Source organism: Lethenteron reissneri, chromosome 48 (genome assembly GCF_015708825.2).
Source record: "Lethenteron reissneri isolate LAM-NWPU_2019-01 chromosome 48, ASM1570882v1, whole genome shotgun sequence".
NCBI lineage: Eukaryota > Metazoa > Chordata > Hyperoartia > Petromyzontiformes > Petromyzontidae > Lethenteron > Lethenteron reissneri.
Window position 1 is genome coordinate 943,916 of NC_083826.1, and position 27,920 is coordinate 971,835.

Here is a 27,920-nt window from a genome sequence, read left to right on the forward strand (position 1 = left end):
GGGACACAGACTTATCTCATTTAAAGGTTATAATCCCTTGTTCATCACGACGTCCTTTTTACTTCGATGTCTCAACAGCGTTATGGAGATTGCGTGACGTGAGGGTTCTGCCTTTGTAGTGAGGGTTGTGAGTTGACGCCGAGGAGGGGGGAGGAGGCGCCTCGCCCCCCCCCCATGTGGAGTGACGTCACCCGCTAATTATTATTAATGGAGGGCTGTCCATTTGGAAGACGTCACCTGTTCATGATTATTAATGAGGGGGGCTGTTCGACGTGGAGTGACGTCACACGCGAGACACACAGACATTCTCGGTTCATTATCGTAGTGAATGCGCAGAAACCGGAGATGCCGTAGGAGACCCACGCAGAACACGGGGAGAACATGCACACTCGACACAGCAAGGGATCCCAGTTGGGTATCGAACCCAGGCGCTTCTTGCCGTGAGGTACAAGGTGTTACCACTGCACCACCCTGCAGCCCACACAGACACCTTCACGAGCGGTGTATGCATTCATATGCTGAACAACCGAGGGTCAGTGCAAGTTGCTTGAGTCACACCCGACAGCCCATTCCCCCGCGGGTCGACGGTTGATGTCCAGGGATTATAAAAACGGTGCGAAGTCGGCCGAGGTCCCCCTTGTGTGTGTGTGTGGATGGCGAGCATCAGTTAGACCACCAGTGGGTCCGCCCCACTGAGGAGTCCTAAGCTTTGTCACGGCACTTCACCGGTTAAGTGGTGCGAGGGGTGGGAGGGCGTATGGTGGAGCAGTGTGGTGAGCGCGCCGCACCACAAATCCGGTGAGCCGAGTTCAATTCCTGAGCACGGCTAGCGTCGTGGCGCAAGTGATATCCGAGCCGGTCCTGGACATCTGCCCCACTGGTTCACCAACCCGTACCGACTAGCGTGGTGAAGTATGGTCAAACAACGCCATTAACTAGCGTGGCTGACATTATTTGTAATTATTATTACGAGTGTGTATAAAAGAGCAATGCATGATTATGTTTTATGATTTCCTTGCACGATCCCTTAATTGATCTTTTTTACACGGGTGTCCAAGGGTGTCACGGGACACACGCACACAGATAGCCAAACGCTTCGTGAGACATTACAAACGTTTTAAACAGATGCACAACAGATGCTTGAAAACACGGTGATATTAAATTTGTTAAAATATTATGCTTTTCCTAAAATAATGTCGAGGATTGTTGTCGTGATGCCCATAATCCTCGCCAAAGCTTTGAGTTTAATTGCCGGCTCATTCGTGACATTGGCGGCCACTGCACGAGCTGAATTATTGTTCCCGCTTAATTAGAGGAGCTAAAAGGGACCTTGCACTGAAATCCAAACACAGCCAAATGTCAGCGGTGCATGCCTCTTGAAGTTCTCGCCAGCTTAGGGAGCGTGCGTGGATACTTAACGCTGCTCCCCACAGGAGAACAGATGTTGTGGAGGTTTCCCTGCGCTCTCTACTTCTTCTTAGCACTTAAATTTCGCTTTAAAGCTTTCGTGACTGCAGGGATTTATCTTCTTGGTTCTTTCGGTAAAGTCACGTAGAAGGGAAATAATAAAATAAAAAAAATAAAACATAATAACATACAAATCTCACGACGTTTCGGCCACAACGCAAGCAGCCGAAACGTCGTGAGAATTGTATTTTATTATGTTTTATTTTTATTATTTTATTATTTCCCTTCTACGTGACTTTACCGCAAGAACCAAGAAGATTCTTCGCACTTCTTCACATTTCTTAGCACTTCTCCGTTGAACCATTTTGTTGGTTCAGTGGCTCCTAATTTTTCGCAATTCATTTAATCCCCTGGCGTCGCTCGTTATGTCCTCGATTACAAAGCAGGACGGGGTGGCACCCTGGGAGGAGGTTGTGGCCTTGGCCGTTGCGGGTCACGGTCGTTTTCCGGTGGCATTGAAAAATAATAGGGACATTTCACGTCACATCTCTTGGCCTGCCTCTAAAACGATGATGATTGTGGGATGATGATATTATTTCGTCGTGGTGGTCGTGGTATTGGTGAAGCCAAAGATGGCGGTTATAATAATGATGGTCATGTTGATCATGAGAATGGTGGTAGTCGTTATGATGATGATGGTCATGATAAAGATGGTGGTGTCGACGTTTATGGTGGTTGATAGTGATGACAATGACGGTGGTAGGGGTGGTAGGGGTGGTAAAGGTTGTTGATGGTGGTTAAGGTTGTTGTAGTTGTGATGGTGATTTTAGTGGTGTTGAACGATGAACACTGGCAGTCATATTGACGACGACGATGATGATGGTCGTAGTCGATGATGGTGGTAATGTTGATTATAATGGCGGTGGTGCTGATGATGAATGTGGTGTTAGTTGTGATGACAATAATAGTGTTATTCGAAGTTGATAGTTATGATGTTGCTAATGGTCATGATAACGATGCTGGTGGTGGTAATTATTGTTGTGTTGATGAAGAAATGTTGAATGATTGTGTTGATGACGGTTATGCCACTGCTGCTCCTGCCGATGATGATGATGATGCTGATGATGACCACGTGATTGCTCATGGTCGTTCTCTTTGTTGACTCTGAACAGGTGCTGCAGCAGCAAGGCTGCGTGTTCCAAGAGCGCCACGGGTGGGAAAGACCCGGATGGTTCAACTTGGAAGGAGCCGCTGACGTACGTGTTCAATTGTTTTACGTCTCATTTCCCTCCGTCACGACCCCGCGCCGTCGCAGTTGCAATTCTTGCGGCGCTTTGAGACGCAATTTTGCGTGCATGACGCCGCTCTGTGCAAAATACAAAATGTGTATCGCTATCGAGCAATGGGGCAGCACAGAAGGCCGAAGTCTCCCACCTGAGTAAAGCCCATTGAGCTGCACAGCTCTTTTGCTCGTGACTACGTATTTGTAAATATGTATAAATATTTAATATGTAGTTCACTTTAAAGTCCTTTTTGTTCTCATTAATAAAAACTGCGCTCTTACAAACTAAGAGGTTCATAATAGCGGTTTTTGAGTTAGATCGCGTCACTAGTGTAGGCCATGCTCACCCCGTTCCCCCTCCACGGGAACGCTTGGTGCCACGGGTGTAGGAGGCGTTCTGTCAACGTGCCGGTATTCACGCGTGCGCACGTACGTTGAGCTTCACCGCACGTAGCCAACCGTGCTAATCTAAGGTGCGGTGGGAAGGACAACAAACTAAACACAACACAACTGTTTTAAATAAAAGAGTTTGGTGTTGTGGACCGTGACCGGCGTGGCCTACCACCGCATACCGGCACTTCTTGGCCACTGGGTACTGGTTCATCGCAACGCAATTGGTACGGATAGGAAATCGCGTGCGTACGTCCGTGCGCATGCTGCCACGTGTAAGGGTGCGTGTGTGGGTTGTCTGGGTTTTGGTATAGGGGGACCACTCCTCAAAGTGTTTTGAGTGAAGTGCCAGCGATGCATCGGTGGCGAGCTCTTCCGCCAGCAACGCCTTCATCATTCAAACGGCGATTGTCGCCGGGTTTCTGACGGCCACTCACGTGATGTTATTCCACTTCGCAGGAGTTGGCGTGCTCTGATCATTCCCCGTCCTCATGACCATAGCAGAGCTTGAGCACTCGCTGAACATTTGCCTGGTCACCGATATACTGGAGTATGGCGGCACCTCCGATTAGCACGGCTGACTACGTACGGTGAGAATGCAGCTCAACGTACAGGCGTACAAGACTCATAGCCAAAGCCATGGGGAGAGGCAAAGGGGATGTTGTGCGCCGGGCACGGGAATATTTCACTGGTTCACCGACCTGCATGGAATCGGCGGGAACGAAGCTCCGAGTGGCGTGCACCCGGAGCTTTGTCCCCTCCGTTACCGAGTGACGCCGTGGCAAGCGCAGCGAGGGCCGAAGCACAGAGACCCCGGCCGCACGCCAATCATCCCCAATGACCGCCAACCCCACCCCTGGAAGAAGACATCGTTCGTAAATGTTGCGTGTTACCGTATTGTGCGAGGAGCGGCAGAACGAGCGCAGAGCTGGAGACCCGGTGAGCTGGATTGATTTCCCTGCTGGCGACTGCGATTTGGCAAAGTCCGTCGCAGCCAAAGCGGCGTTCGCGGCCAACGTTTTTCCGCAGGAGAAATTAATTAATTAATTATTGATTGGCTCATTCCACTGTTAATCATATGGCGCCACCAGGGGTGTGGGAAATTAGTGGACACCAATCCCATCATGATGGCGCAATTACGATAAGACCATGCAGGCAGCAGAGAGCTGGGAATTACTCTGTTGTGACACAATATAATCACAAGCATCATTTTGGAGAATATAAATGAATAGACAATATATGTGTGTGTGTGCTCCTTAACAAATCCGCCTCTCCGCTTCAAAAAATATGAAAAATTATTCGTACGCAACCTATCGGCGGCACGGCCTTCTGGGAGTGCATTATTTCAGCAGCACTGTTTGAATATAAGCAAACCCTGGACCCGATTTGGCATCGGCAGAGTCTGGCTTACCTGAATCACTCAAGATCTAGATCGAAATGCCAACATGGACAATTTCCACAACTGCCTTAAGGGCCACCATCACAGCCTTGCCAACCCCAATGTGTATTTGAGATAAGGGGCACTTTGACTTTGAATTGGTTATTTTCAAGACAAAATCATGTTCAACTCGTCGACCGATGAGTCTTCCGGATCAGTTTATCCCGATAAGGTTTTTACTTGCACAAGGAAATGCTGGAGTGGTTTCCAGCTAATCTGGGCCTCATCAGCACGGTCTGGCCTCTTAAACCAATGCACAGTGCGACTGCAAATAACCAACTGGAGCAATACCGGTTCATGTTGGCGATGCGTTCCTGAAAGGCGCGACATATATCGTAAATTAAAGCAAATTGTTTAAATTACCAAAACACCGCACGCCAATAATATATAGCACTCTACAGTACGGTGCATTTCTTAAAGTGGTTCGTGTACAGGGTAGTGGGTGACGGCTTACTGAGAGAGGATGGACGATGCTGTTAGCGACGCAAGTGTGGTTTGAGGCGACGTTCATCAGGGAGCAGTGTTCACACACAACGACGACATATTTGTGAAACGCCATAAGGGCGAGACGCGAATCGGGGTGTGACTGTATAAGCAACCGTTTTTCCACGTCGATGAATTTCCTCGTCATCTTTTTGTACGACGTTGAAATTATTTTGCACCGCATGCAGCCAACGATCCGACTTGTGAAAACTTGCCGTCACGCCCGCTGCCACCGACGAAACGACATCGCCACGGTGATGCGTTCTGTCCCCTTTGGCCAGCCGTGCGTCCGGCCCTCGGTGTGTGGCAGCGGTGTTAATCGGGGGGCCCCCATTCTCGCCCGCACATCCAGCCATGTGGCCCTCGAACATTCGGAGTCGCAGTGTCAATCCTATTTGCGTCATCCTCAAAACGTAAACCGCAGGTGCAAACAAAGTCTCAAAATGCTTTGTTTTACTTGTGCCACATTGAGCCGTGAGCACAGTATAAGCACTGTAACAGAAGCTGATATAAGCGAGGTTCACATCTGTGATAAATATTACAGTGCTTACCGAGTGGGTGGGATGGGATGTGTGTGTGTGTTTGTCTCTGCTCACGGGAATCGCTGATGCGAGGTCGAATTTTATAAAAGGGGGAGCGGTGGTGTAGCGGTTAGCGCGCTGCGCTGTGAACCCGGCCACCCGGGTTCGATTAACAACACCAGTGACGATTATCTGAACCGGTCCTGGGCCTCCCTTAGATCCACTCAGCCTCAATGAGTACCTGATGTGGTGTGTAAACATCGTTACTAGAGAGACAAAGGCGGTCGGGCTTGGTGTTGGCCACCTATCCACTCGTGTGCCATGCCCGCCTTCATAAATGCTCGCTAACAGCACTTACCCCAACAGCCTGTTAGGGCTACACAGGGGATCTATTTCTTTGTGTCTCTGCTCACAGGAATCACTGATACGGGAATCGAACTCGGGTCGCCGGGCTCGTAGCGCAGCGCGCCAACCATGCGCACACACGCACGCAGGCAGGCAGGCAGGCACACTCCCACGCTCTTGTGAGGACGCATCTAAGGCAACCGGCTTCGTCCGCGCACCGACCTTGAGGGATGACAGCGCGGCTCAAACTCCAAGCGTCCCGTTTTGATCACGACTTCATTGTCGCTGCGCGTGGGACACTGGCGGCAGTAATGAGCCAACTGCTGCGACAATAAACAGCGCTCGTGACAGGGGGTGGGGGGCAGCATCTTTGAATTTTTAACGAGCCACGTAAATAATGTCGGCAAATTACGGAACGCGCCGATCGCCTCCGATCCTGGAAGCTGAGCGGGGTTGATGATGGATAGTGATTGGATGGGCAACGATCTTGCATGACAGGTGCTATAGGCTGTAGGCTTTGCTTGCGGGTAGCATGGGGCATTGCAGAAAAGCAATGGTTGTGCTGTACCAATATTCTCCCACGTCTTTGCTTCATGTTCATCAATCCGCACTCACCAACGTGGTGACGTGTGACAAGATAGACACCGTGGCCCACAATTGCATTGTGACTGGTTTTTAATTCATCTCTGCGTCTCTGTGGGTCTCTATAAGTATATATGTGTCTCTGGGTCTCTATGGGTCTCTGTGGGTCTCTGTCGGTCTATTATATAGTCCATAGTGTTGGTTGCACTGAGTTCTGTTGATGTTCTGATGCGATTGATGGTAACACCAGTAACCATCAATCCTTGAGAAGTAGCAATGAGGTCTACCGTTGGGTCTTCCAGCCCCTTTGCCGTGTCTCAGTGACGCTGTGTGTGTGTCGCATGCTGTAGACTCTCCCCGTGTCTCAGTGACGCTGTGTGTGTGTCGCATGCTGAAGGCTCTCCCATGTCACAGTGACGCTGTGTGTGCGTCGCATGCTGTAGACTCTCCCCATGTCTCAGTGACGCTGTGTGTGTGTCGCATACTGTAGACTCTCCCCATGTCACAGTGATGCTGTGTGTGTGTCGCATGCTGTAGACTCTCCCCATGTCACAGTGATGCTGTGTGTGTGTCGCATACTGTAGACTCTCCCCATGTCACAGTGACGCTGTGTGTGTGTCGCATGCTGTAGACTCTCCCCATGTCACAGTGATGCTGTGTGTGTGTCGCATGCTGTAGACTCTCCCCATGTCTCAGTGATGCTGTGTGTGTGTCGCATGCTGTAGACTCTCCCCATGTCTCAGTGATGCTGTGTGTGTGTCGCATGCTGTAGACTCTCCCCATGTCACAGTGACGCTGTGTGTGTGTCGCATGCTGTAGACTCTCCCCATGTCACAGTGATGCTGTGTGTGTGTCGCATGCTGTAGACTCTCCCCATGTCACAGTGATGCTGTGTGTGTGTCGCATGCTGTAGACTCTCCCCATGTCTCAGTGATGCTGTGTGTGTGTCGCATGCTGTAGACTCTCCCCGTGTCTCAGTGATGCTGTGTGTGTGTCGCATGCTGCAGGTTCTCCCCTACGACTATTATGGCTCCTACGGCCACAAGCCCCACCAGGATTACAAATACAAGAGCCTCCTGTCGGACGAGTACACATTCGACTTCCCTCCCCATCACCACGTGGTGAGTCCCCCGTGTACCATCGTCATCATCAGCACCACTACCACCAGCGTGTTCATCATCATCAGCAACAGCATCGTCATCATCAGCACCACTATTACTGGCAGTTGTATCAATAATGGCAGCTTCACCACCAGCAGTGTTACCATCATCTTCAGCAGCAGCAGAAACAGCGTCGCCAGCAGTACTACCATTGCCACTGGCAGTTCCATCATTATCATCAGCGAAAGCAGCAACAGCTTCATTAGCAGAACCTCTACCACGCTCTACCAGCAGTGTCATGATAGTTTTATGGTGATTGATGGGGATAATGGTGTTGATGCTGTTCATGATGAAGATGCATTCGACGACGATGGTGATGATGGTGATCAGGAAGATTTAATCATGGAGATGGTGCTGTGCTAATGTTGCTATGTCGGTGATGATTTCGTTGATGATGTTGGTGACGACGACGATGATGATGATGATGGCGATGAGGTCATTGTACTATCGCTCGCATCGCGTGTAGATCCGAGACGAGTGTGTGTCGTGCCGGAACGCCGTCGCGGTGTTCAGCATGTCGTACTTCGGCAAGTTCTACCTCGTGGGCCCCGACGCTCAGAAAGCTGCCGACTGGCTCTTCACAGCTGACGTCTCCAAGCCAGTGGGTGAGTGTGGCCGGGCGTGCTGCTCGCCACCCACCCCCTCGTAGCGCCGTGCCGGCCTTCATAGGTGCTGCTCGCTAACACCACTTGCCCCAACAGTCTACTCAGGCTGTATGGGGGATCTTTGTCTTTGTATGTGTGTTTAAGAGGGAGCAGTGGTGTCGCGGTTAGCGCACCGCACTACGAATTCGGTGACCCGAGTTTGATTCCCGCTTATGGCCAACACCAGTGACGATTATCTGAACCGATCTTGGGCCTCTCCTAGGTTGACTCAGTGTCAAATGAGCACTTGGTGCGATGCGTACACTTAACCACTGGGGAGACAAAGGCGGCCAGGCATGGTGCTGGCCACCCACCCCCTCGTGTGCCGTGCCGGCCTTGACAGGTACTCGCTTAACAGCACTTGCCCCAGCAGTCTTTTCAAGGCTATTCGGTGGGATCTTTTGATTTTGCGTGAGTGTGTACGAGTGTGCATGCGTGTGTGGATGTGCACTGCTTGATGGAGGCCGTCATCCCTCATGGTCCCGTGATGCAACCGTCAACCTCCTGCCCGAAACGGGAGCAGCTGAAACGCGAGCGGATTTCTAGGGTCGGCCTCCGCCGCCGGCCATCAACCCGGTTCAAACCCCACGACCCACGTCCTCTCCTTGACGGTCAATCCCACGTCCCCGAAACTTGCGCACATCCTCACATCCACGTGCTCCTCTCTCTTCTCTCTGCCGTGCCCGTCTGTGTCGCCCGGTGCCATTTGGAGATCCCTCTTCACCGTGCGATCTGGATAAGAGCGCGCACGCGTCAAGAGTTGTGCGTGCCTAGGGCAGGCGGTGACGGTGGATCCGGGGGATCTAAGCGATCGGAATAAAGATGCTGCGCACGAGATCGGGTCGGGGTGCGTTCGGAAAGCCAAACTTGAATAATTGAAAGCAGCTCATCAACGTGGCAGGCGCTGAGCTAAACAGAGCCTCATTTGCGTATCGAGCAGGGAGACAGATGGCACGAGCATTTGGATGGGTTAGGGAAACTGGGCTTCGCCTGGGCTGACAAGACTCCAGTTCCGCGCCAGTGTTGAGATGTTAACGGGTGCCACGGTGGCTAGGAGATGTTAACTACCTCGCCTGGTATACAGGAGGTCTTGGTTACACCCCGACCGTGGTCGAGTAGATTTTTCTCTGGGTCCTCCGGTTTTTCCCTCCACATTTAGAATCAACATCACGCGTTTAGAGTATTTTGCTGCTATAAATTTACACGTGATAAACCACCTCGTTGAGCTATTATTTGTGGCCAGGTCACTTGTGAAAAAGAGCGATCTAGCTCAGTGGGACTTACCTCCATATATCTCTCCACGTCTCTCTCCAAGTCTCACTGTCTGTCTCTGTATCTCTCTCGGTATCTCTCTGCTTGTCTGTCTCGGTGCACATCTCAAGAGGTGGGAGTTACCGCACCTCCGATTAGCACGGTTAGCTACATGCTGTGCGAAAGAAGTTCAACTTAAAATCATTATACATGTACACACATATGGCTCCTGCTTTCTCTCAGTGTTTGTCTCCCTCTATCTGTCTGTGTCTCTCTCTCCGCGTCTCCCTCGGTGTACGTTCTCTGTCTCCATGTCTCCCTCTATCTGTCCGTGTCTCTCTCTCCGCGTCTCCCTCGGTGTACGTTCTCTGTATCCACGTCTGTCTCTATCTGTCCGTGTCTCTCTCTCCGCGTCTCCCTCGGTGTGTGTTCTCTGTCTCCATGTCTCCCTCTATCTGTCCGTGTGTCTCTCTCTCCGCGTCTCCCTCGGTGTGTGTTCTCTGTCTCCATGTCTCCCTCTATCTGTCCGTGTCTCTCTCTCCGCGTCTCCCTCGGTGTGTGTTCTCTGTCTCCATGTCTCCCTCTATCTGTCCGTGTGTCTCTCTCTCCGCGTCTCCCTCGGTGTGTGTTCTCTGTCTCCATGTCTCCCTCTATCTGTCCGTGTGTCTCTCTCTCCGCGTCTCCCTCGGTGTGTGTTCTCTGTCTCCATGTCTCCCTCTATCTGTCCGTGTCTCTCTCTCCGCGTCTCCCTCGGTGTACGTTCTCTGTCTCCACGTCTGTCTCTGGAGCCTCCCTCTGTGGCCGGGCCCCCGTTGATTGTCGCGCTGCCTCGGGGACCCCGTCGTGACGTCCGCGTGCCGCCCACCGCTGATCGATGGGCCCCTTCCCCAGCAGCAGCGGCGGCCCTCGTTAACTCGCCTTTGGCACCAGGTGTTTAATCACCGCCGGGTATCGACGCCATTGATCACTCGCCAAGCTCCGTCTGTCCCATTTTTAACGTCGTTTACTTATTTACCAGTCGTCCACTTTTGCCCCGTGCTTTTTGATGTTTTGTTTTTTACCGCCGGCTTTTATCCGAGGTGGGTGGCGCTGCCATCCAGCAGAGGGCGGCTCGACGATCGGAGAACCCGCCTCACGGGGTTCAAATCCCCGTCTGCACGGCGACTCAGAATCAGAATCTTTATTTCGTGAGAATTAGAATATTTATTTATACTGGAGCAATCTGATGAACTATAAAGCTCTTTTGTCACAGATGTCCAGTAAGGGCTACCGGGTCAGAACGTTACAACAACAAACAATACAAAAACACGATATGAGTGCAAAGTATATGAAAGGTAAGCAAATCACTCAAAGAAATACAAATAAAACTAAACTATTTTAATGTTACCAGGCAAAGCCCACTGAGCTATTAGCTTCTTTTTCAGAAGCGAGCCGGTCATAAATGAGAGCTCAACGAAGTGGCTCATCATGTGGACATTTATAGCAGCCAAATTATCTAAGTAACTTAAACGCATGTTTCTAAATGTGGAGGGAAAAGCCAGAGAGAAAATCCACGTGACCCCGCGGATAACATGCAAACTCATACCAGGCGAGGTAGTTAACATCTCATAGCCACCGGTTGATTGAATGATTTTCTCTGGGTGCGAAGTCCACGTTGTTTGATGACAATGATTCATAAACTCTGCCTTCGATGAGAGTTGGCACAGTGGAATGGGCACCCAACTCGCAATCGTAAAATGTACGAGTTCAATTCCTGGCTGGCGATCACCATGGACCATCATCCCTCTGGAATCGATCAAATTAATACCGCTTTTTTTGGAAAAATGGAAAAATCAACAATTTGACTTTTTCTGAGTTATTTTAGGAGGTCGACAGACATGTCCCATAAAGAACTACTGCTGAGTCGCTTCAGTAGGCCTCTATCACTCGACACTACAGAGTTTCTCCTTCTTGTGGTGGAATAGCGGTTCTCCTCGTGCCAATCGTCTAATACAGCTTGCCTCTCAGAGCAGGGTCCGGTACAATTCATCCTTTCCCCTCCCGAGACGTCTGAATCTCGGAGCGCGCAAGCCGCTCAGCGTGAATTTTATTTAGAGAGGCGTAGTGCCATTGTTTTTAAAGACATTGTTACTCACCGCAGTAAACTGTAGCGACACGACCGCACTCTACGATAGCTGGCACCAAACTGTGCCGCACGCACTCCTGAACGGCCTTGTGGGAGCGTCGATACCAATGAAGTTATTCTTTTTTTTTTGATGACGTACACGTACATACACGTATGTGTATGTGTACGTCATTGGAATGGGAAAGGGTTGATTGAAAAAAACTAATTTACTCTTGTAGGATTTTTTTTGCAGTTAACCTTGACTCGACCGAGACCATCACCTCGCTGGTGTAATCATCGCGACTGAGACCTGGATTCAGACTTTGCTCTTAAATCTCTCCCGAGGGACTCCAGTTTTATATTATGTTTATGCGACACGAATTGCACTCTGCTTGTAATTTGCAGACACGTGCAGGATTTCTGGGTAGCACAGCTGCTATGTGGGAGTTATGATTATTATTATTTTTAGTGCGAAGAATGTCAAGATGCCATTCCTCCTGGGAATTAGTGCAGTTAACTGTGTCGTTATCATCAGAGGTTGGAGGTTGTTTTTTTTTTCTTCTACTTTGTAATTGCCGGTCCACTCTCGGAACGACTGTGCCCCATTACCCTCCAGATGCTTCTAAGCTGCGAGGACTCGTGTGTGAGTGTGTGTGTTGCTGGATGAAATAAATATACCGACTCCATCGTAAGCCTCGTTCAATCCAATTTATCTCGTGAACCCACCCCGCACTTGTGCCATTGCGCCGTTACAGCGTGAAATGGCGCGGTGATAACCGGATGGCTCGGAGGTCGGAGCGCTGGGCTGGCAACCGCTGACATCCCGGGCTTGTCTATTGTGGTTGCGTCTCGTGTCGCATGTTTTGTGTTCCTGCGTGTGAGCGGTTTGCCAGGTGCCACCGTGCACACGTGTCTGATGAACACTCGTGGTTTGCCAGGTGGCACGGTGCACACGTGTCTGATGAACACTCGTGGTTTGCCAGGTGCCACCGTGTACACGTGTCTGATGAACACTCGTGGTTTGCCAGGTGGCACCGTGTACACGTGTCTGATGAACACTCGTGGTTTGCCAGGTGGCACCGTGTACACGTGTCTGATGAACACTCGTGGTTTGCCAGGTGCCACCGTGCACACGTGTCTGATGAACACTCGTGGTTTGCCAGGTGCCACCGTGTACACGTGTCTGATGAACACTCGTGGTTTGCCAGGTGCCACCGTGTACACGTGTCTGATGAACACTCGTGATTTGCCGGGTGCCACCGTGCACACGTGTCTGATGAACGCTCGTGGTTTTCCAGGCGGCACGGTGCACACGTGTCTGATGAACACTCGTGGTTTGCCAGGTGCCACCGTGTACACGTGTCTGATGAACACTCGTGGTTTGCCAGGTGCCACCGTGTACACGTGTCTGATGAACACTCGTGATTTGCCAGGTGCCACCGTGTACACGTGTCTGCTGAACGCTCGTGGCGGGGTGGAGGGCGACCTCACTGTGAGCCGCGTGGCACCCGGGAAAGGAGACGACCCACTCGCTCCCGAGTTCGAGGGTAAGAGCAACAGCATCATCAGCATCGTCATTGTCGTTGTCATCATCATCATCACCATTCTCAGCAGCATTGTTGACCCTTTACCCATTCTGAAATGACTGCAAGTTGCAGGGTGGGTGTCCCTTTGACCGCTGAATCGCGAAACGCACAAGCGGTTACCATTAATTTAATTGAGAGAGGTGTAGTAGCGCCGTTGTTTTTAAAGACATCATACTCATCGCAGAGAACTGTAGCGACACGACCGCACTCTATGATAGCCAGCGTCAACCTGTGCCACACGCCCATGACGTATGTGTACGTCATCGGAATGGAATCGGAAGAAACGGTGATGATGTGCAAGTACGTCATCGGAATGGGAAAGTGTTAATGATGAGAGCGACGTGCGTTTGATTCGAATATACAGCAGTAATAAGATATAATCAGAGCCTCCTGCAGGATTTTAACCGTGAATCTGTGCAACAAGCAGTCGGACGCTCCACAGCGGCGTCGCCTCCCCTTCGCCGTGCCATGGCACAGCGGTCATCATCCTCCTCCTCCTCCCCCTCCTCATTCTCCTCATCATCCTCATCGGCCAGCAGTATAAATGGATACATCACAGTTGGTCACCCAGCAGATCACATCAATCAATCAATCGATCAATCTTTATTGTACGCGCCACTATAGCCAGGCACCAATGAAGTATGCATCAGTGCACATGACAACGGAAGGGAGCGGTGGCAGGGAGGGCACGGAGCAGCCGGAGCCGGAAGAGAAACCCGTCATGATCTCAGTGGCTAACGCCGACTGAGCAGAGTCGATTACAACAGCGCGCACAATAAAGTGCAACCGTGCACAACGTATAGCATTAGAAAGGTAAGTAGTAAATAACAAAATGTAAAATAAATAACGAATAAAGAGACAGTTTTATTTAAAATATATTTTTTATTTTATGTAGAGGCGAGTCTGAATAGATGTGGTGGGGTAGAGTGTGGGTACTCACACCTCTTCCCAGGGTACCCAAATGCACCTCATCGGAGCAACGGCAGGGCTGCACCTCGTTTCCATTGGTGACACGCAACGGAGAGCTGTTACCGTGATGATCTCGTCAAGGAGCACAAACCATCGTCACGCAAACTCCTCCGGTGGTCATCCTCACAGCAGCAGCAGCGGCAGCAACAGCAGCAGCATCATCATCATCATCAGCAACAGCAGCAGCATCATCATCATCAACAGCAGCAGCTCTTGGCTGCTGCCATCGCACAAAGGCGGCGGTCACCGCATCGCGCGGCGCTTTCATGTGCGCTTCTGCGGCCGTCTGGAACGCTCCTGCTTCCGATATTAGGAAGCCACTGGAGCTATGCACTTTTAAGTCATCATCAAGGTTGAAAACTCATTTCGTTAGAGCTGCTTTTTGTGTTTAGTTTGTTGTCCTTCCCCCGCACCTCCGATTAGCACAGTAAGGCTACGCACGGTGCGAAAGAAGTTCAACAGTACGTGCACACGTACACGATTGGGTCTATTGGCTGCTACTCTTCCTGTCCATCAGCCGCGCCGCTGCCCTCGCGCATATTGTGTGGGCGAGCTCAGCTCTATTGCTCTGCACCCTGAGTCTGCCAGATGGGGGCGATAGCTTTGGCGTGGCTTATGATGGAGCTTGCGAAGCTGACGTTAAGCATTGCGGTTGTCATGCAACGGTGAAGGTACAGGCGCAGCCCCGCAACCTCTCGCTCACGCCACTTCTGGCGCGTCCTGCCCAATTGACTTCTCGAAACATTCAACACGTGATACACGCGCTCCCGTTTTACGTGTCGCCAGGGCAGAATCGGAATCTTCATTTGCAGGAGGAGGAGGAATCCGATGAGCTATGAAGCTCTTTTTCACAGATGTCCAGGAGTCAGCAAAGTTACAACCACAAACAGTACACAAATCGATAGGAAAGGTAATCAAGTCACTAAATATAATACATAAAGTATCCAAGCACGAATTGCGTTATGCTCACAGTAGTGCCACATCTGTCTGGCACCAGTCGTCGTCGTCATCGTCGTCAATCCACTCTCCGTGAGGTCTTCCTCTCTTTCCGCTTCCTTCCATTGTTCCCCAAACAACACACGTGCATTGTTCCCCAAACAACACACGTGCATTGTTCCTCAAACAACACACGTGCATTGTTCCCCAAACAACACACGTGCATTGTTCCCCAAACAACACACGTGCATTGTTCCCCAAGCAACACACGTGCATTGTTCCCCAAACAACACACGTGCATTGTTCCCCAAGCAACACACGTGTATTCATGTTTTCCTCCAGCATAAACAAATATTACGATTCCGACCTTGTGACATTCCGGTATTGGCGACTGCCACGGTGGCTACGACACCGCCCCCCCCGCGTGCGCCGTCTGCGTGCGCCACAGGTGACGGCTTCTACCTGGCGGTGGGCGGCGCTGCGGCGCAGCACGCCTGGTCCTACGTGAGCTCCGTGCTGCAGGACGGCGCCTTCAGGTGTCGCCTCGTCGACGCCTCGCCCCGCTTGGGACTCCTCAGCGTGCAGGGCCCTCGCAGGTGCGGTCGGACAAAGCGCAACGTGGCTTGACGTGTTTCCGGACTTGACGGCGTTCGTACAACGACAGAGGCCCCCCCCCCCCCCCCCCCGTGTAGCCTTGAACAGAGTGTTGGGGCAGGTGCTGTTAGTGAGCACCTGTGAAGGCCGGCACGGCACATGAGCGGGTGTTGCTAGTTACACACCGCTCCAGGTACTCATCTGCACACACATACACACACACTTAAGCATATTTACACTAATTGCATATGCATGTTTGTTTATGTGATGCACCGTACTAAATTAGCTGTGTCGGGTGGTGGCGGGTTTAACAACACATTGATATGTATGCGATCTAACCCAAACACCTCTATTATGGATTATGTACGTATACGTGCGTACACTGTCTAAGTTATCGCTGACAAAGAGGCACAGTGTATTTGTTATTCTCCATGGACTTTCACTGTTGAATGACTGATTGAATCAGAATCAGAATTTATTTTGCGTCATTGTGGAGATATGGACGTCTGTCTATTGAATGTTTCCATAGTGGAGGGAGTGGTGGCGCAGTGGTTGACTTACCGCACTGTCAACCCAGCAACTGGATTTAAATTTGCGGCCACAGCCAGCATCAATGACATATTAACTAGTCCTAGTTCCTCTCTCTTAGGTTTTTTTGGTAAAGTCACGTAGGAAAAAATAAAAAATAAAAATAATAGAAATAATAATAGAAATAAAATAATAAATCACGACGTTTTGGAGGCAACACAAGTCTCCGTCATCAGGTGGGACCGTCACAGCTAAATTTACTGTATAAATTCACCCTTGAAACAGAGCCAAGGTAGCTCAGCGGGTAATTGACTCGGATACTCAACTTGTGATTCTGAAAACGGTCCAGTAGAATAAGTCGCCGACATGGGGTGGAGCAACCAAAGAGTGGACAGTTCACAGGACCAGCAACCATGGCAGTAGCAATAGCAGAGTGACGAGGAGGTGACCGTAGGTGACCAGGATGCCGTGTGTGTCTGCAGCCGGGAAGTCTTGGAAAAGGTTCTGGATGCTGATCTCAGCAACGAGAGCTTCCCCTTCTCCACGCACAAGCTCGTCAAGGCGGCTGGGCACGAGGTGAGTGTGTGATGCCAGCTGTTCACTTACGGCACTTGTATTTTGAACTTGTTTGCACACTGCGCTTGTATGCTGAGCTTCTTTCGCACCGTACGTAGTCAACCGTGCTTACATCGGAGGCACTAGGGTCTCATTGTAGGCTGCCTTCACCGAGGGATAACCCAGGATCGTTTCTGATACCGCTGATGTTAGCCGTGGCCGAAAATCTGAATCTAGGTCGCTGGCTTCATAGTACAGTGCGCTAACCACTACGCTACTGCTTCCCACACCTATACAAAGAGAATGATCCCTGATATAGCGTCCTTGTGGGGGCAGGTGCTATTAGTAAGAACCCATGAAGACCGCATGAGAGGGTGGTGTGGCCAGCATCGCTCCCGGCTGCCTTTGCCGACTCACCACACCAGCAACTAATTTAATTCTGGGCGAATCCAGAAGAGGCCAAGGACTGGCTCAGATATTCGTCACGTGACATTAGCTTTGGCCGGGAATCCAATTCGGGTCGCCGGGTTCGCAGCGCAGCGCGCTAACCGCCGCGCCACCGCTCCAGTGCGCTGTCTTTCCATGCGCGCCACACACGGCACGCGGACACGCGCGCCACGTCTCCGCTCGGACTCCTTTAGGCAGCGCGCTCTGCCCCCTAACGAGCCTCGAGCCCGGCGCCGACCTCGGCGTAACAAGTCCCCCCTTGGCAGCCGTGCGGGCGTCATACTCGGAGGTGTGGGAAGCCGCCGCCCCTTGGCCCTGGGTTCGTTATCCCGATTATCGTCAGTCGACGCCGCCTTGGCAGCCGGCAACTTTGCCTCCCTTGCGTTCGCTTCGTTCGCTCGTTCGTTCGTTCGTTCGTTCGTTCGTTCGTTCGCTCGTTCGTTCGTTCGTTCGTTCGCTCGTTCGTTCGTTCGCTCGTTCGTTCGTTCGTTCGCTCGTTCGTTCGTTCGTTCGTTCGTTCGCTCGCTCGCCTGGGAGAGCCTTGCGAGTTTGCGTCGTTTCTGCAAACACTTGGAGCCGGGTCGGGCCGGGTCGGCTCAAGAACAACCCAGGGATGCGCTGAGAACTTCCACACGCCCTGGTCGCCATGCTCGTTAAGCAGTGAGGCTTCCTGGGTTCATACTCTCCCATACCACCCCCTAGGAATGAGTTTTGGATTTGTATTATTTGAACGTTTGTCTTCGTGCTTACCAAAGGTATGTCACTCGATGCCACTTGGCGTGGGCGGGACGTAAATATTCGTGACGTCACTCCCCGTGACGGCATGCTTTCAAATCGATCCTAAACAAAAACAAATTATTGTACAAAAATCTTTTTGTCTAGGCCCAATCAATCAAGCTGGGCTTTTGCGAACCAATCAACCAACTCAATATAAAATTACAGCTGTTGCTCTCATCACCGTACTGTGAAGTAGATGAAGTCGCAGGCCATCGTCACGCTCGACGGTTTTCACCCACGCTACACACACAGAGCCACCCGTGAACAACGTGGACATTGCTGCCACCGATTTCGCTCACGCAGGGGTCCGCAACCCGTGGCTACGGGTGCGCACGCAGCTCTTCAAAGCGCTGCCTCGTGACGTTATTTACAAACGAGCGTCTCGCTTTCACGAGCATGGCGGCTCTTGAAACATTAAACCGTGTACCCAATTCGAACAAAAAGGGCTCTTGTCGTTAGTTATTGGATGCCGACCCCTGCGCTAACGGAATGACCACCGTGTCCCCCCCCCCCCTGTCGCGGAAGCAGGTGCGCGCCATGCGCGTGTCGTTCGTGGGGGAGCTGGGCTGGGAGCTGCACGTGCCGGCGGCCGCGTGCGGTGCCGTCTACGCGGCGGTGATGGAGGCCGGGCGGCCCCTGGGCATCGTCAACGCCGGCTACCGCGCCATCGACTCGCTCTCCATCGAGAAGGGTGAGCCGGCGATGGGCTGACCGTTCTTTCCCAGGGTCCCCCACCCCCGTCAGGGCTCAGGACCTGGGCTCGAATCCAGGTTTCAGCCGCCTGTGATGAAACAAAACTGATTCTCAAGTCTAGTTGAGTCGATGGCCTCCACCAACGATTCTGCAAAAAAAACCCCATCGCTTTAATTTGTCTCACGCGATGAACATTACTGTCACGTACGTATATGTACCTATGTTGAACTTCTTTAGCACCGTACGTAGCCAACCGTGTAAATCGGTGGTGCGGGAGAAGGACAACAAACTAAACGCAAAAAAGTAGTTCGCATGGCAGACGGGGTGGGAAAGTGCTGTCCCCTACTGTGCGGTGGGCCAGAGGTCACGTGAAGAAGAGATCTCGGAGGTAGCTCTGCGATATCCACTTCCACGAATCGCTTGAACTGCTCTGTGAGAGAGAGCCACACGGTCGCTGCGTTTCGTGACGCCGTTGGTACAAACCGAAGCGCGTGAGTTGAGGAGGGCCGCTCTGCCGCTCCGGCACCGCCGTTTACCCGCCGTGTCCCCCCCCCCCCCCCCCCCAGGCTACCGCCACTGGCACGCCGACCTCCGCACGGACGACTCTCCGCTCGAGGCCGGCCTGGCTTTCACCTGCAAGCTCAAGTCGTCCGTCTCGTTCCTGGGCCGCGGCGCGCTGGAGGAGCAGCGCCGGCGTGGGCTGGCCAAGCGCATCGCCTGCTTCACCATCGACGAGTGAGTCCCACGGGTGCCGCGTCTCTCCGATCCCACGGCTGCTCTCGCCGCCCCGGTACCAACGGCGGTAAAGAATAGAAACACGCCGCACCTGGGCGCTGACGGAGCAGAGAATTTGCGCTTTTGCCACTCGCTCCCTGCAGAGGTTTGCGGTTCGGGTAGAGCGGCCACCCTGGTTAATACTGCGGGCACCATCGTCATTAGCCATGGCGTCGTCACGCACGGTGTCCGTGCCCGCGTCTGTCTCTGCCGTGTCTGTGAGTGTGTCTGTCTGTGCCGTGTCTATGAGTGTGTCTGTCTGTGCCGTGTCTGTTAGTGTGTCTGTCTGTACTGTGTCTGTGAGTGCGTCTGTCTGTACCGTGTCCGTGAGTGTGTCTGTCTGTGTTGTGTCTGTGTGTGTGTCTGTCTGTACCGTGCCCGTGAGTGCGTCTGTCTGTGCCGTGTCTGCGTCTGTCCGTGCCGTGTCCGTGCGTGCGTGTAAAAGGCTTAAGTGCTGCCGCGTCGGCTTTGAGAGAGTGCGGTCAGGGATGGTTGGGCCGAGTCAAACTCACCGCTCCCTAAAAACCCTTTCAGAGCGAGCGGCTCCTTACATTCATTATTCACCTCCCCTTAAACGTCTCTCCGATGCGCAGGTCCCTCGCCTTTTTATTTCTTTCTTTTTTCAAAATCCAGGAAAGCTTCACTGAGTCGTTGGGATTCGTTCGCAATCAGCGCTAATGCTCGCTGACGAAGACGGCCTTGTAGGAATCTTGTGTCGTTGCTGTTCCTACCGCCGTTGAAAGAAAAACTGCTAAACGCTTAACAATTTTTTTTATTTTACCAGGTAAGGCCCACTGAGCTATGTAGCTCTCTTTCAGAAGCGACCTGGCCACAAATGACAGCTCAACAAAGTGGCTTGTCACGTGGACATTTATAGCAGGCAAATACTCTAAATGCGTGATGATTCTAAATGTGAAGGGAAAAAAGGAGAACCCGGAGAAAAATCCACGCGACCATTGGAGGTGAGACTCCACAAACTCCGACTATACAGGCGTCAGGGTCGGGATTGAACCCACAACCTCCTGTATGCCAGGCGAGACCCGTAACGGCGCCGACCGTGGTTCACGTGGATCGCGGGCGGTGGAGGCCACGCTGCAGGTGGCAGCCTGCAATCCTGGACTGCCGAGGCAGCAGCGAGAGTTCGTGGATCCCAGGCAGAGCTGTGGCTGGCTGGCCAGGAGAAGGCGGTACAGCAACGGTGGGCTCCATCTGTTCCATCAGCACAGGATAGAGTGTTGCCCCCTTGCACGCGTGGGTTTTTTGCAGGCACTCCGGTGTCCTCACACGTGTATACACACTCATTAATTGGCCGATAACACCTTCATATTTAGAGGACCCCCAGAGCTTGGGGGGGGGGGGGGTATTTGGTGCCATGTAGATATTTTTGCAGCTCTCATCTCAAACAGTTCAAATGGTTTCTTGCTCAAATGAGCATTGAGGTGGTGAACATCACCCGTTTACGGCCCTGGTGGATATTCCAGCAGTGGATATTCCTATGGCTGGGACGAGTCCCTCTATCGGGCAGCCACTTTTTACTTCCCTGCAAAGTGTCCTCAATTTTATCCACCCCGGAGAGATGATGGGCTGAGTCGACCCCCCCCCAACCAAGATTTGTAACTCGCAAAGCTTCAATGCCGCTCGCTCTACCGCTGAGCCACATTGCTCTCATGTCGCCTCTCGTCCGTCTTCTCTCGACGGAGAATGTAGAAGATTGTGGGGGGAGGGGAGCGAGGCGACTCAGCCTCAACCGAGTACCTGGTGCAGTGTTTAGCAACGTCGCCACGAGGGAGACAAAGGCGGCCGGGCGCGGTGCTGGACACCCACGCCCTCGTGTGCCGTTGTGGCGTTCATAGGTGCTGCTCGCTGACAGCACTTGCCCCAACAGTCTGTTGAGGCTATACTGTACCGGGGATCTTTTTCTTTGGGGGGGTGGCAATCATAATTCCTGATCTGTCGCCCCCCCCTCTCCCCCCCTCTCCCCGCCCCTCTCCCCGCCCCCCCCCCCCACAGTGGGCCAGCGCCACTGCTGGAATGACGCACGAGCGAGCGGCAGCGGTGTTCACCAAACGCCCCCCCCCAAACCCCCAGCCCCCCCCTTCTCGCTGCCCCCCGCTGTCTCCAGCTGTGCTCAATGATTCACGCGTACACGCCTCGTGGCGTCTGTACGCGTTCATTATTCATGACCGCAGCGTGTGTGCACGCGCGTGTATGTGCACGTGTGTGTGTGTGCACGTGTGTGTGTGCGTGTTTGTTCTAGAGGAGCGGCAGTGCTGCAGCAGTCAGCGCGCTGCGGCTGTGATCCCGGCGACCCGGGTTCGATTCCCGCTCACGGGTCAACACCGGTGACGATTACTTATCTGACCCGGTCCTGGGCCTCCCCTAGGTCGACTCGGCCTCAATTGAGTACCCGGTGCGGTGTGTCAAAACATCGCCACTGGGGAGACTAAAGGGGCCCGGGCGTGGCGCTGGCCACCCGCCCCCTCGTGTGCCGTGCCGGCCTTCATAGGTGCTTGCTAACGGCACTTGCCCCTGCCGAGGCTACACGCGGGGGGATCTTTATCTTTGTTTATTCCTGGCGTCGCGTTTGCGACGTGCGGGGAAGGCTGATGACGCGGCGACGTTAAGCGGGGAGCCGCCTCCGCCCCGTGCCCTCCTCGTTACCCGGGGTATCTGCGGAGTGACTCAGAACCACGGAACGTCATTAACGTTGCTCCCCTTCGCAGACGAGGAGGCGATGGCTCCCGGAGGGGGTGTTGCGTCAAGGATGTGTTTAGAAAAAAAACATTCGGAAACATCTTGACCGACGCGAGCGAGCGAACGCATGGAGGGAGCGAGACCGTAGGGACCCCCCCAGTGGCGTTAGCGAGCGCCTATTAAAGGTCGGCACGCACCAAGGGGTGAGTGGGTAGGTGAGTGGCAGCACTGCAGCACCCAGCGGCTCTCTGGTCTTTGGCGATGTTGACGCATCTCGATGCTCGTTTCAGGCCCAGCGCCTATTTCCAATGCCGGTGCCTTCGATGTGAGCCCAGGCCGGGGATCAAACTCGGGTCACGAGTTTGCAAAGCGCAGAGCGTTAACCACCGCGCCACCACTCCGCACACAGACGTATACACAGACAAATATGCCCCGTGTAGCCTTAACAGACTGTTGGGGTAAGTGCTGTTAGCGAGCACCTATGAACGGCAGAACGGCACAGGATGGGGTGTGTAGCCAGCACCAGGCCCGGCCGCCTTTGTCTCCCCAGTGGCGATGTTTTTACGCACCGCACCAGGTGCTCATTTGAGGCCGAGTCGACCTAGGGGAGGCCCGGGACCGATTCAGATAATCGTCACTGTTGTTGGCCGTGAGCGGGAATCGAACCTGGGATTGCCAGATTCATAGCGCAGCGCGCTAACCACTGCACCTCCACTCTCAACACACGCACGCGTACACAAACCCACACACGCGCACACACGCGCACACACGCACACACACGCACGCGTACACGCACACACACGCACGCGTACACACACGCACACACACACGCACACACATGCACACACACCCGCACACTTGCACACACACACACCCGCACACATGCACACGCACACACCCACACACATGCACACGCACACCCACACACACATGCACACGCACACCCACACACCCGCACACATGCACACGCACACACCCACACACATGCACACGCACACGCACACCCACACACCCACACCCACACACACATGCACACGCACACCCACACACCCGCACACATGCACACACACGCACAGCAGCGCTGCAGCCTGTGTTTGGCAGCTCAGTGTGCGTGAAGTTATTAATCCACTCACATTAGCATCACCACCGCAGTCCACGGCCACACGAAGCCCCGGCGCCCGTAAAGACAACGTGGCTCAGAGGGTCCCCAGAGGCAGAGCGGGGGAGAGATGGGAGGGAGATGGGAGGGAGGGGGGAGGGAGGGGGGGAGAGTTTTGGGAGGGAGATGTCAAGGGGGAGAGTGAGGGAGGCACGAGAGAGGTGCATTAGAGACAGCGGAGAGAGAGAGAGAGAAATTCAAGGAAGAGCCAGCAACGGGGGCAGAGTGCGTCAGAAATGAGAGAGAGAGAGAGCGAGAGATGGGGGAGAGGCATGCTACAGAAACAGAGAGGGAGGAAAGATAGAGAGAGAGTGAGAAGAGCATGAGAGGAAATAGAGAGATGAGAGAGAGAGGGGAGAGACAACACGTGAGAGGAAGGAGCGAGAGAGGGCAGAGAGAGAGGGAGGGAGAGAAGGGGGTGAGAGGGAAGAGAGGGGGGGGCCCATGGGTCACGCTCGCAGCGCCCCTGCCACTGCATGCGTCGTCGCGACCCCTGCTGCTTGCAGAGTAAATCCCCTTCCAGCCTCGTGTGTGCGCGTGTGTGTGTGCACTGTGTGCGTGTGTGCACCGTGTGTGTGTGCACCGTGTGTGTGTGCGTGTGTGCACCGTGTGTGTCACCGTGTGTGTGCGTGTGTGTGTGCACCGTGTGTGTCACCGTGTGTGTGCGTGTGTGCACCGTGTGTGTGTGTGTGCACCGTGTGTGTGTGTGTGCACCGTGTGTGTGTGTGCACCGTGTGTGTGTGTGTGCACCGTGTGTGTGTGCACCGTGTGAGTCACTGTGTGGGTGTGTGTGCACCGTGTGTGTTTCTGCACCGTGTGTGTGTGCACCGTGTGTGTGTGTGCACCGTCTGTGTGTGCGCACCGTGTGTGTGTGTTGTGTGTGTGCACCGTGTGTGTGTGTGTGTGCACTGTGTGTGTGTGTGCACCGTGTGTGTGAGTGTGCACCGTGTGTGTGTGCGCACCGTGTGTGTGTGTGCACCGTGTGTCGGTGTGTGCCATGTGTGCGTGCCACGTGTGTGTCCACTCGTGCCGGGTGCGTGTGTTTGCAGGCCACGTGCGTGTGTGCGCGCCACGTGCGTGTGTGCGCGCCACGCGTGTGTGTGCGTGGCGAGGGCTCTCGATGAACCCGGCTGTGGGTTGAGTGCTGAGGCACACACGGAGGACGCGTTTGTGCGTGTGTGTGTATGCACCGTGTGTGTGTGCACCGTGTGTGTGTGTCATATCCTGGGCAGCGGTAGTGTAGCGGTTCGCGCAATTCGCTATGAACCTGGTGACTCGAGTTGGATTCCCGCTCACGGCTAACACCGGTGATGATATCTCAGCCAGTTATGGGCCTCCCCTAGGTCGACTCAGCCTCAAATGAGTACCCCAGCGTGGTGTTCTAAACATGGCCACTGGGGAGACAAAGGCGGCCGGGCGTGGTGCTGGCCTTCCACCCCATAGTGCTTTAGCAGCACTTGCCTCAGCAGAGTCTGTCGTAGGCGACATGAGGGGATTTCCGTCTTAGTCTCGATGTTATCAGTTGGGGAGGAGTGATTGAAAGGCATAGGGTCGTATCAGCTCGGTAATAATAATGGCAGGAGGCTTCAGGATTTGTGTGCGCTGCCCACGGGCAAGTAATTATCACGACGCGCCGGCCAATGTACACAGCACCTTGGGTGCATCATCCCGGCGCTGAGCGCGAGCATCCGCTCGTAGCAGAAGAGCGAGAATGCAAACCCTCGCCTTTGACGCGAGCAGCTGCTGTGAAGCTGATATGTCGTCCACTGACCCATTGAGCTTGCTCATCTTGAGGGTGCACCTGGCATTCGTACCCTTGCGGAAGTAAGGATCATCCACTTCGCTTCGCGTTCAAGCGCGCAAGAGCCTTGGTCTTGGCCGCTTGTTGAAGATTGCGAGAATGAAGAAGTTACATTTTGATTTAAAGATTTTGTGACTGCAGGGATTCATATTCTCGGTTCTTTCGGTAAAGTCACGTAGAAGGGAAAAAATAAAATCATAAAAAATATAAAACAATTAAATTCTCACGACGTTTCGACCGCAACACAAGCAATCGTCATCAGGTGTGAAAAAACACGGCAAGAAAATTTGAAAAAAGTGGCGGTTTTTTATTAACGTCAGCACCACGGACAGCGATTTGGCAGTTGGTCAGATGGACGAGTCCATCTGTGTTCGGAAAAGAGGAGGGGGGATAGGAAGAGAATGGAAGGCGGTCTGAAAGTCACCGTAAGCGTGAACACAATCAATTAAGACCCGAAATGTGACTTTACCGAAAGAACGAAGAAAAATAAAGAAGTTGTTCACGGCTGCTGCTGCTGGCCACTGCCCCCCCCCCCCCTCCTGCGACTCGACATCTGTGAGCAAGAGCTTCATAGCTCATCGGATTCCTCGAGTCTCAATAAAGATTCTCATTCCGATCCTCCTTCTAATCGACGGAGGGAATGAGTGGCCAGTACCAGACCTCCCCATGAAGCTGTGGCCGGTGGAAGGGAGGTGATGGAGCCAGCCCCGCGGGAGGAAGAAGCCGGCCCTCTGTTTCCCTCCACGGGACTCCTCCTTGCTGTGCTTAGTTTGTTATCCTTCCCCCACACCGCTGATTAACACGGCAGGCTACGTGCCGTGTGAGAGAAGTTCAACATTCATACATATAGCATCCATCCACCAAGCTCTCTGTCCTAGTATCGTCACATTCATCAGATTCACCACCGCCATCAGCATCACTCGCATGCTCGCTACTTGCATCACCAAGCGATACGATTAGTACGGTTGGCTACGTATGGATGGTGCTGATGAACGTACACTCGCTCGCCGTGACGCGGCCGAGCAGGCTCGCGCATGCGCCGCTTGTTGTCGAGGTTCACGGTTCGAACCCAGCGGCTGCCCTGGTCATTACCGCGGTAGTGTCGGAACCGTAACTGTACCAGTCTGCTTCTCTCGCAGTGGACTCTACATCTCATCTCATTAATATTTATGGGACGCCTTCACGCGAGGCACTTGACATAGCTTACAAAACGGTGACGCAGAATTTAATGATTTAGAGAGCAGGGGCGTACACGGATCGGGCAATGAGTGACCGCGATTGAGGGGTATTTCGAGGTCACGAAAGGGCAGGGGAGGGATGGGGAGGAGTGGAGGGGCGAGGGGAGGGAAGAGGAAGGGAATGGGCGATAGAAAAGAGGCGAGGCTTTGAGAGAGGAACGGAAGGCGGTTAAGGAGGGGGACTGATTAATGTACAGAGGCAGTGTTGAGTCTACGGGCAGTGTTGGGTCTATGGGCAGTGCTGTGTCTATGGGTAGTGCTGAGTATATGGGCAGTGTTGAGTTCATGGATGGTGCTAATCAATGTACAGGGGAAGTTGATTTCAGTGGAGGGGTGCAAGGAGGGAGACATTATTAGGCCGTTGAATGTGCCAGCGTCAATGGTCCCAAATTTGCCAAATTTGCCACGGTAGCAGAGGAGAAGAAGGAACCTCCCCGGAGGTGGTGGAGTTGTGATGGAGGGTGATGGGGGGGGGTGGTGGGGGTGGTGGGGGTGGTGGGGGTGGTGGGGGGTGATGGGGGTGGTGGGGGGTGATGGGGGTGGTGGGGGGTGGTGGGGGGTGGTGGGGGGTGATGGGGTGTGATGGGGGGTGATGGAGGGTGGTGGAGGGTGGTAGAGGGTGGTGGGGGGGGGGGATGGGGGGTGATGGGGGGGTGATGGTGCCATTCATCAGGAGGCGACAGCTGCTCGAGTGAAGCTTCGAAGCAGGAGAGTAGAGGGGGTAGACGAGGGGGTAGACGAGGGGGTAGACGAGGGGGTAGACGAGGGGGTAGACGAGGGGGTAGACGAGGGGGTAGACGAGGGGGTAGACGAGGGGAGGAGGAGGAGGAGGGGGAAGAATCCATTATCAACGTTTTTGGGTTTAGATCGCGTTTATTTATAAATGTGTCGTAACCCTCCACCGGTGTGTTGAAGCCACAACATTTACAACACACCGGTGGGCTAAAGCAGTGAACTATTTGTCTTTGTCAACGTGACACTTTTTTACTGATTGGCCGTGTCGGGTGGTGGAGGGTTACGACACATTTATAAATAAACGCGATCTAAACCCAAAAACGTTGATTATGAATAACATTGGTCGCGAAAGCCTACGTGTTAAACAGGGGGAAGAATGTTGAGGCTGGTAAGTACAAATGAAGGCAGATGTCGTCAGCGACTCCAGCTGGAATTGGGAGCCGCCACCGCTGCCATCTGAGTGATTTGACCATATCTCGGGATGAGCTCTCCCCCTCCGCAGGTTTGCGGAGTTCCCAACACTCGCGCGAGGCTGTAAACAAGGGCTGCTCATGTCCGCTGACTTTGAGGATCTCGCGCTAACTAACGTGGCACTTTAAAAGTAATATCGATTCACCCAACCCCGTGTTCTGTTTAAGTTAAATATTACATAGCCCCATTAATATTCCCTGGGAATAGCCTTTGTACAAGTGTTTCCTCTTATGTAAAATCGGCAATCTGCCGGAACATTCCTAAATACGTTCCTAAAATAATTAATTTGCTACGCGATATAATTTTAATTAGCCAGCAAACCTGAAAAAGAATCTACAAAAGTGACCGTTTACACT

The 27,920-nt window shown here is 53.1% G+C and overlaps 1 protein-coding gene and 1 long non-coding RNA gene across 6 annotated transcripts in view; one reads left to right on the forward strand and one right to left on the reverse strand.

The window, feature by feature from the left end:
* The window catches only part of SARDH (sarcosine dehydrogenase), an 86,523-nt gene that overhangs the window by 31,034 nt on the left and 27,569 nt on the right, over window positions 1-27,920 (forward strand). For all 5 annotated transcript variants that reach the window (XM_061571716.1, XM_061571712.1, XM_061571715.1 and 2 more), the window contains 8 exons: window positions 2,580-2,663; window positions 7,456-7,569; window positions 8,075-8,213; window positions 13,041-13,154; window positions 15,547-15,694; window positions 16,703-16,796; window positions 18,528-18,690; window positions 19,259-19,427. In XM_061571716.1, the coding sequence (XP_061427700.1) occupies window positions 2,580-2,663; window positions 7,456-7,569; window positions 8,075-8,213; window positions 13,041-13,154; window positions 15,547-15,694; window positions 16,703-16,796; window positions 18,528-18,690; window positions 19,259-19,427 (1,025 nt within the window). The remainder of the gene's footprint in view (window positions 1-2,579; window positions 2,664-7,455; window positions 7,570-8,074; window positions 8,214-13,040; window positions 13,155-15,546; window positions 15,695-16,702; window positions 16,797-18,527; window positions 18,691-19,258; window positions 19,428-27,920) is intronic.
* On the reverse strand, window positions 17,143-25,408 carry LOC133354674 (uncharacterized). The gene is made up of 4 exons (XR_009756610.1): window positions 25,091-25,408; window positions 19,326-20,675; window positions 19,039-19,122; window positions 17,143-18,780 (listed from the first exon to the last, which is right to left on the reverse strand). It is a non-coding gene; the product is annotated as an uncharacterized LOC133354674 (long non-coding RNA).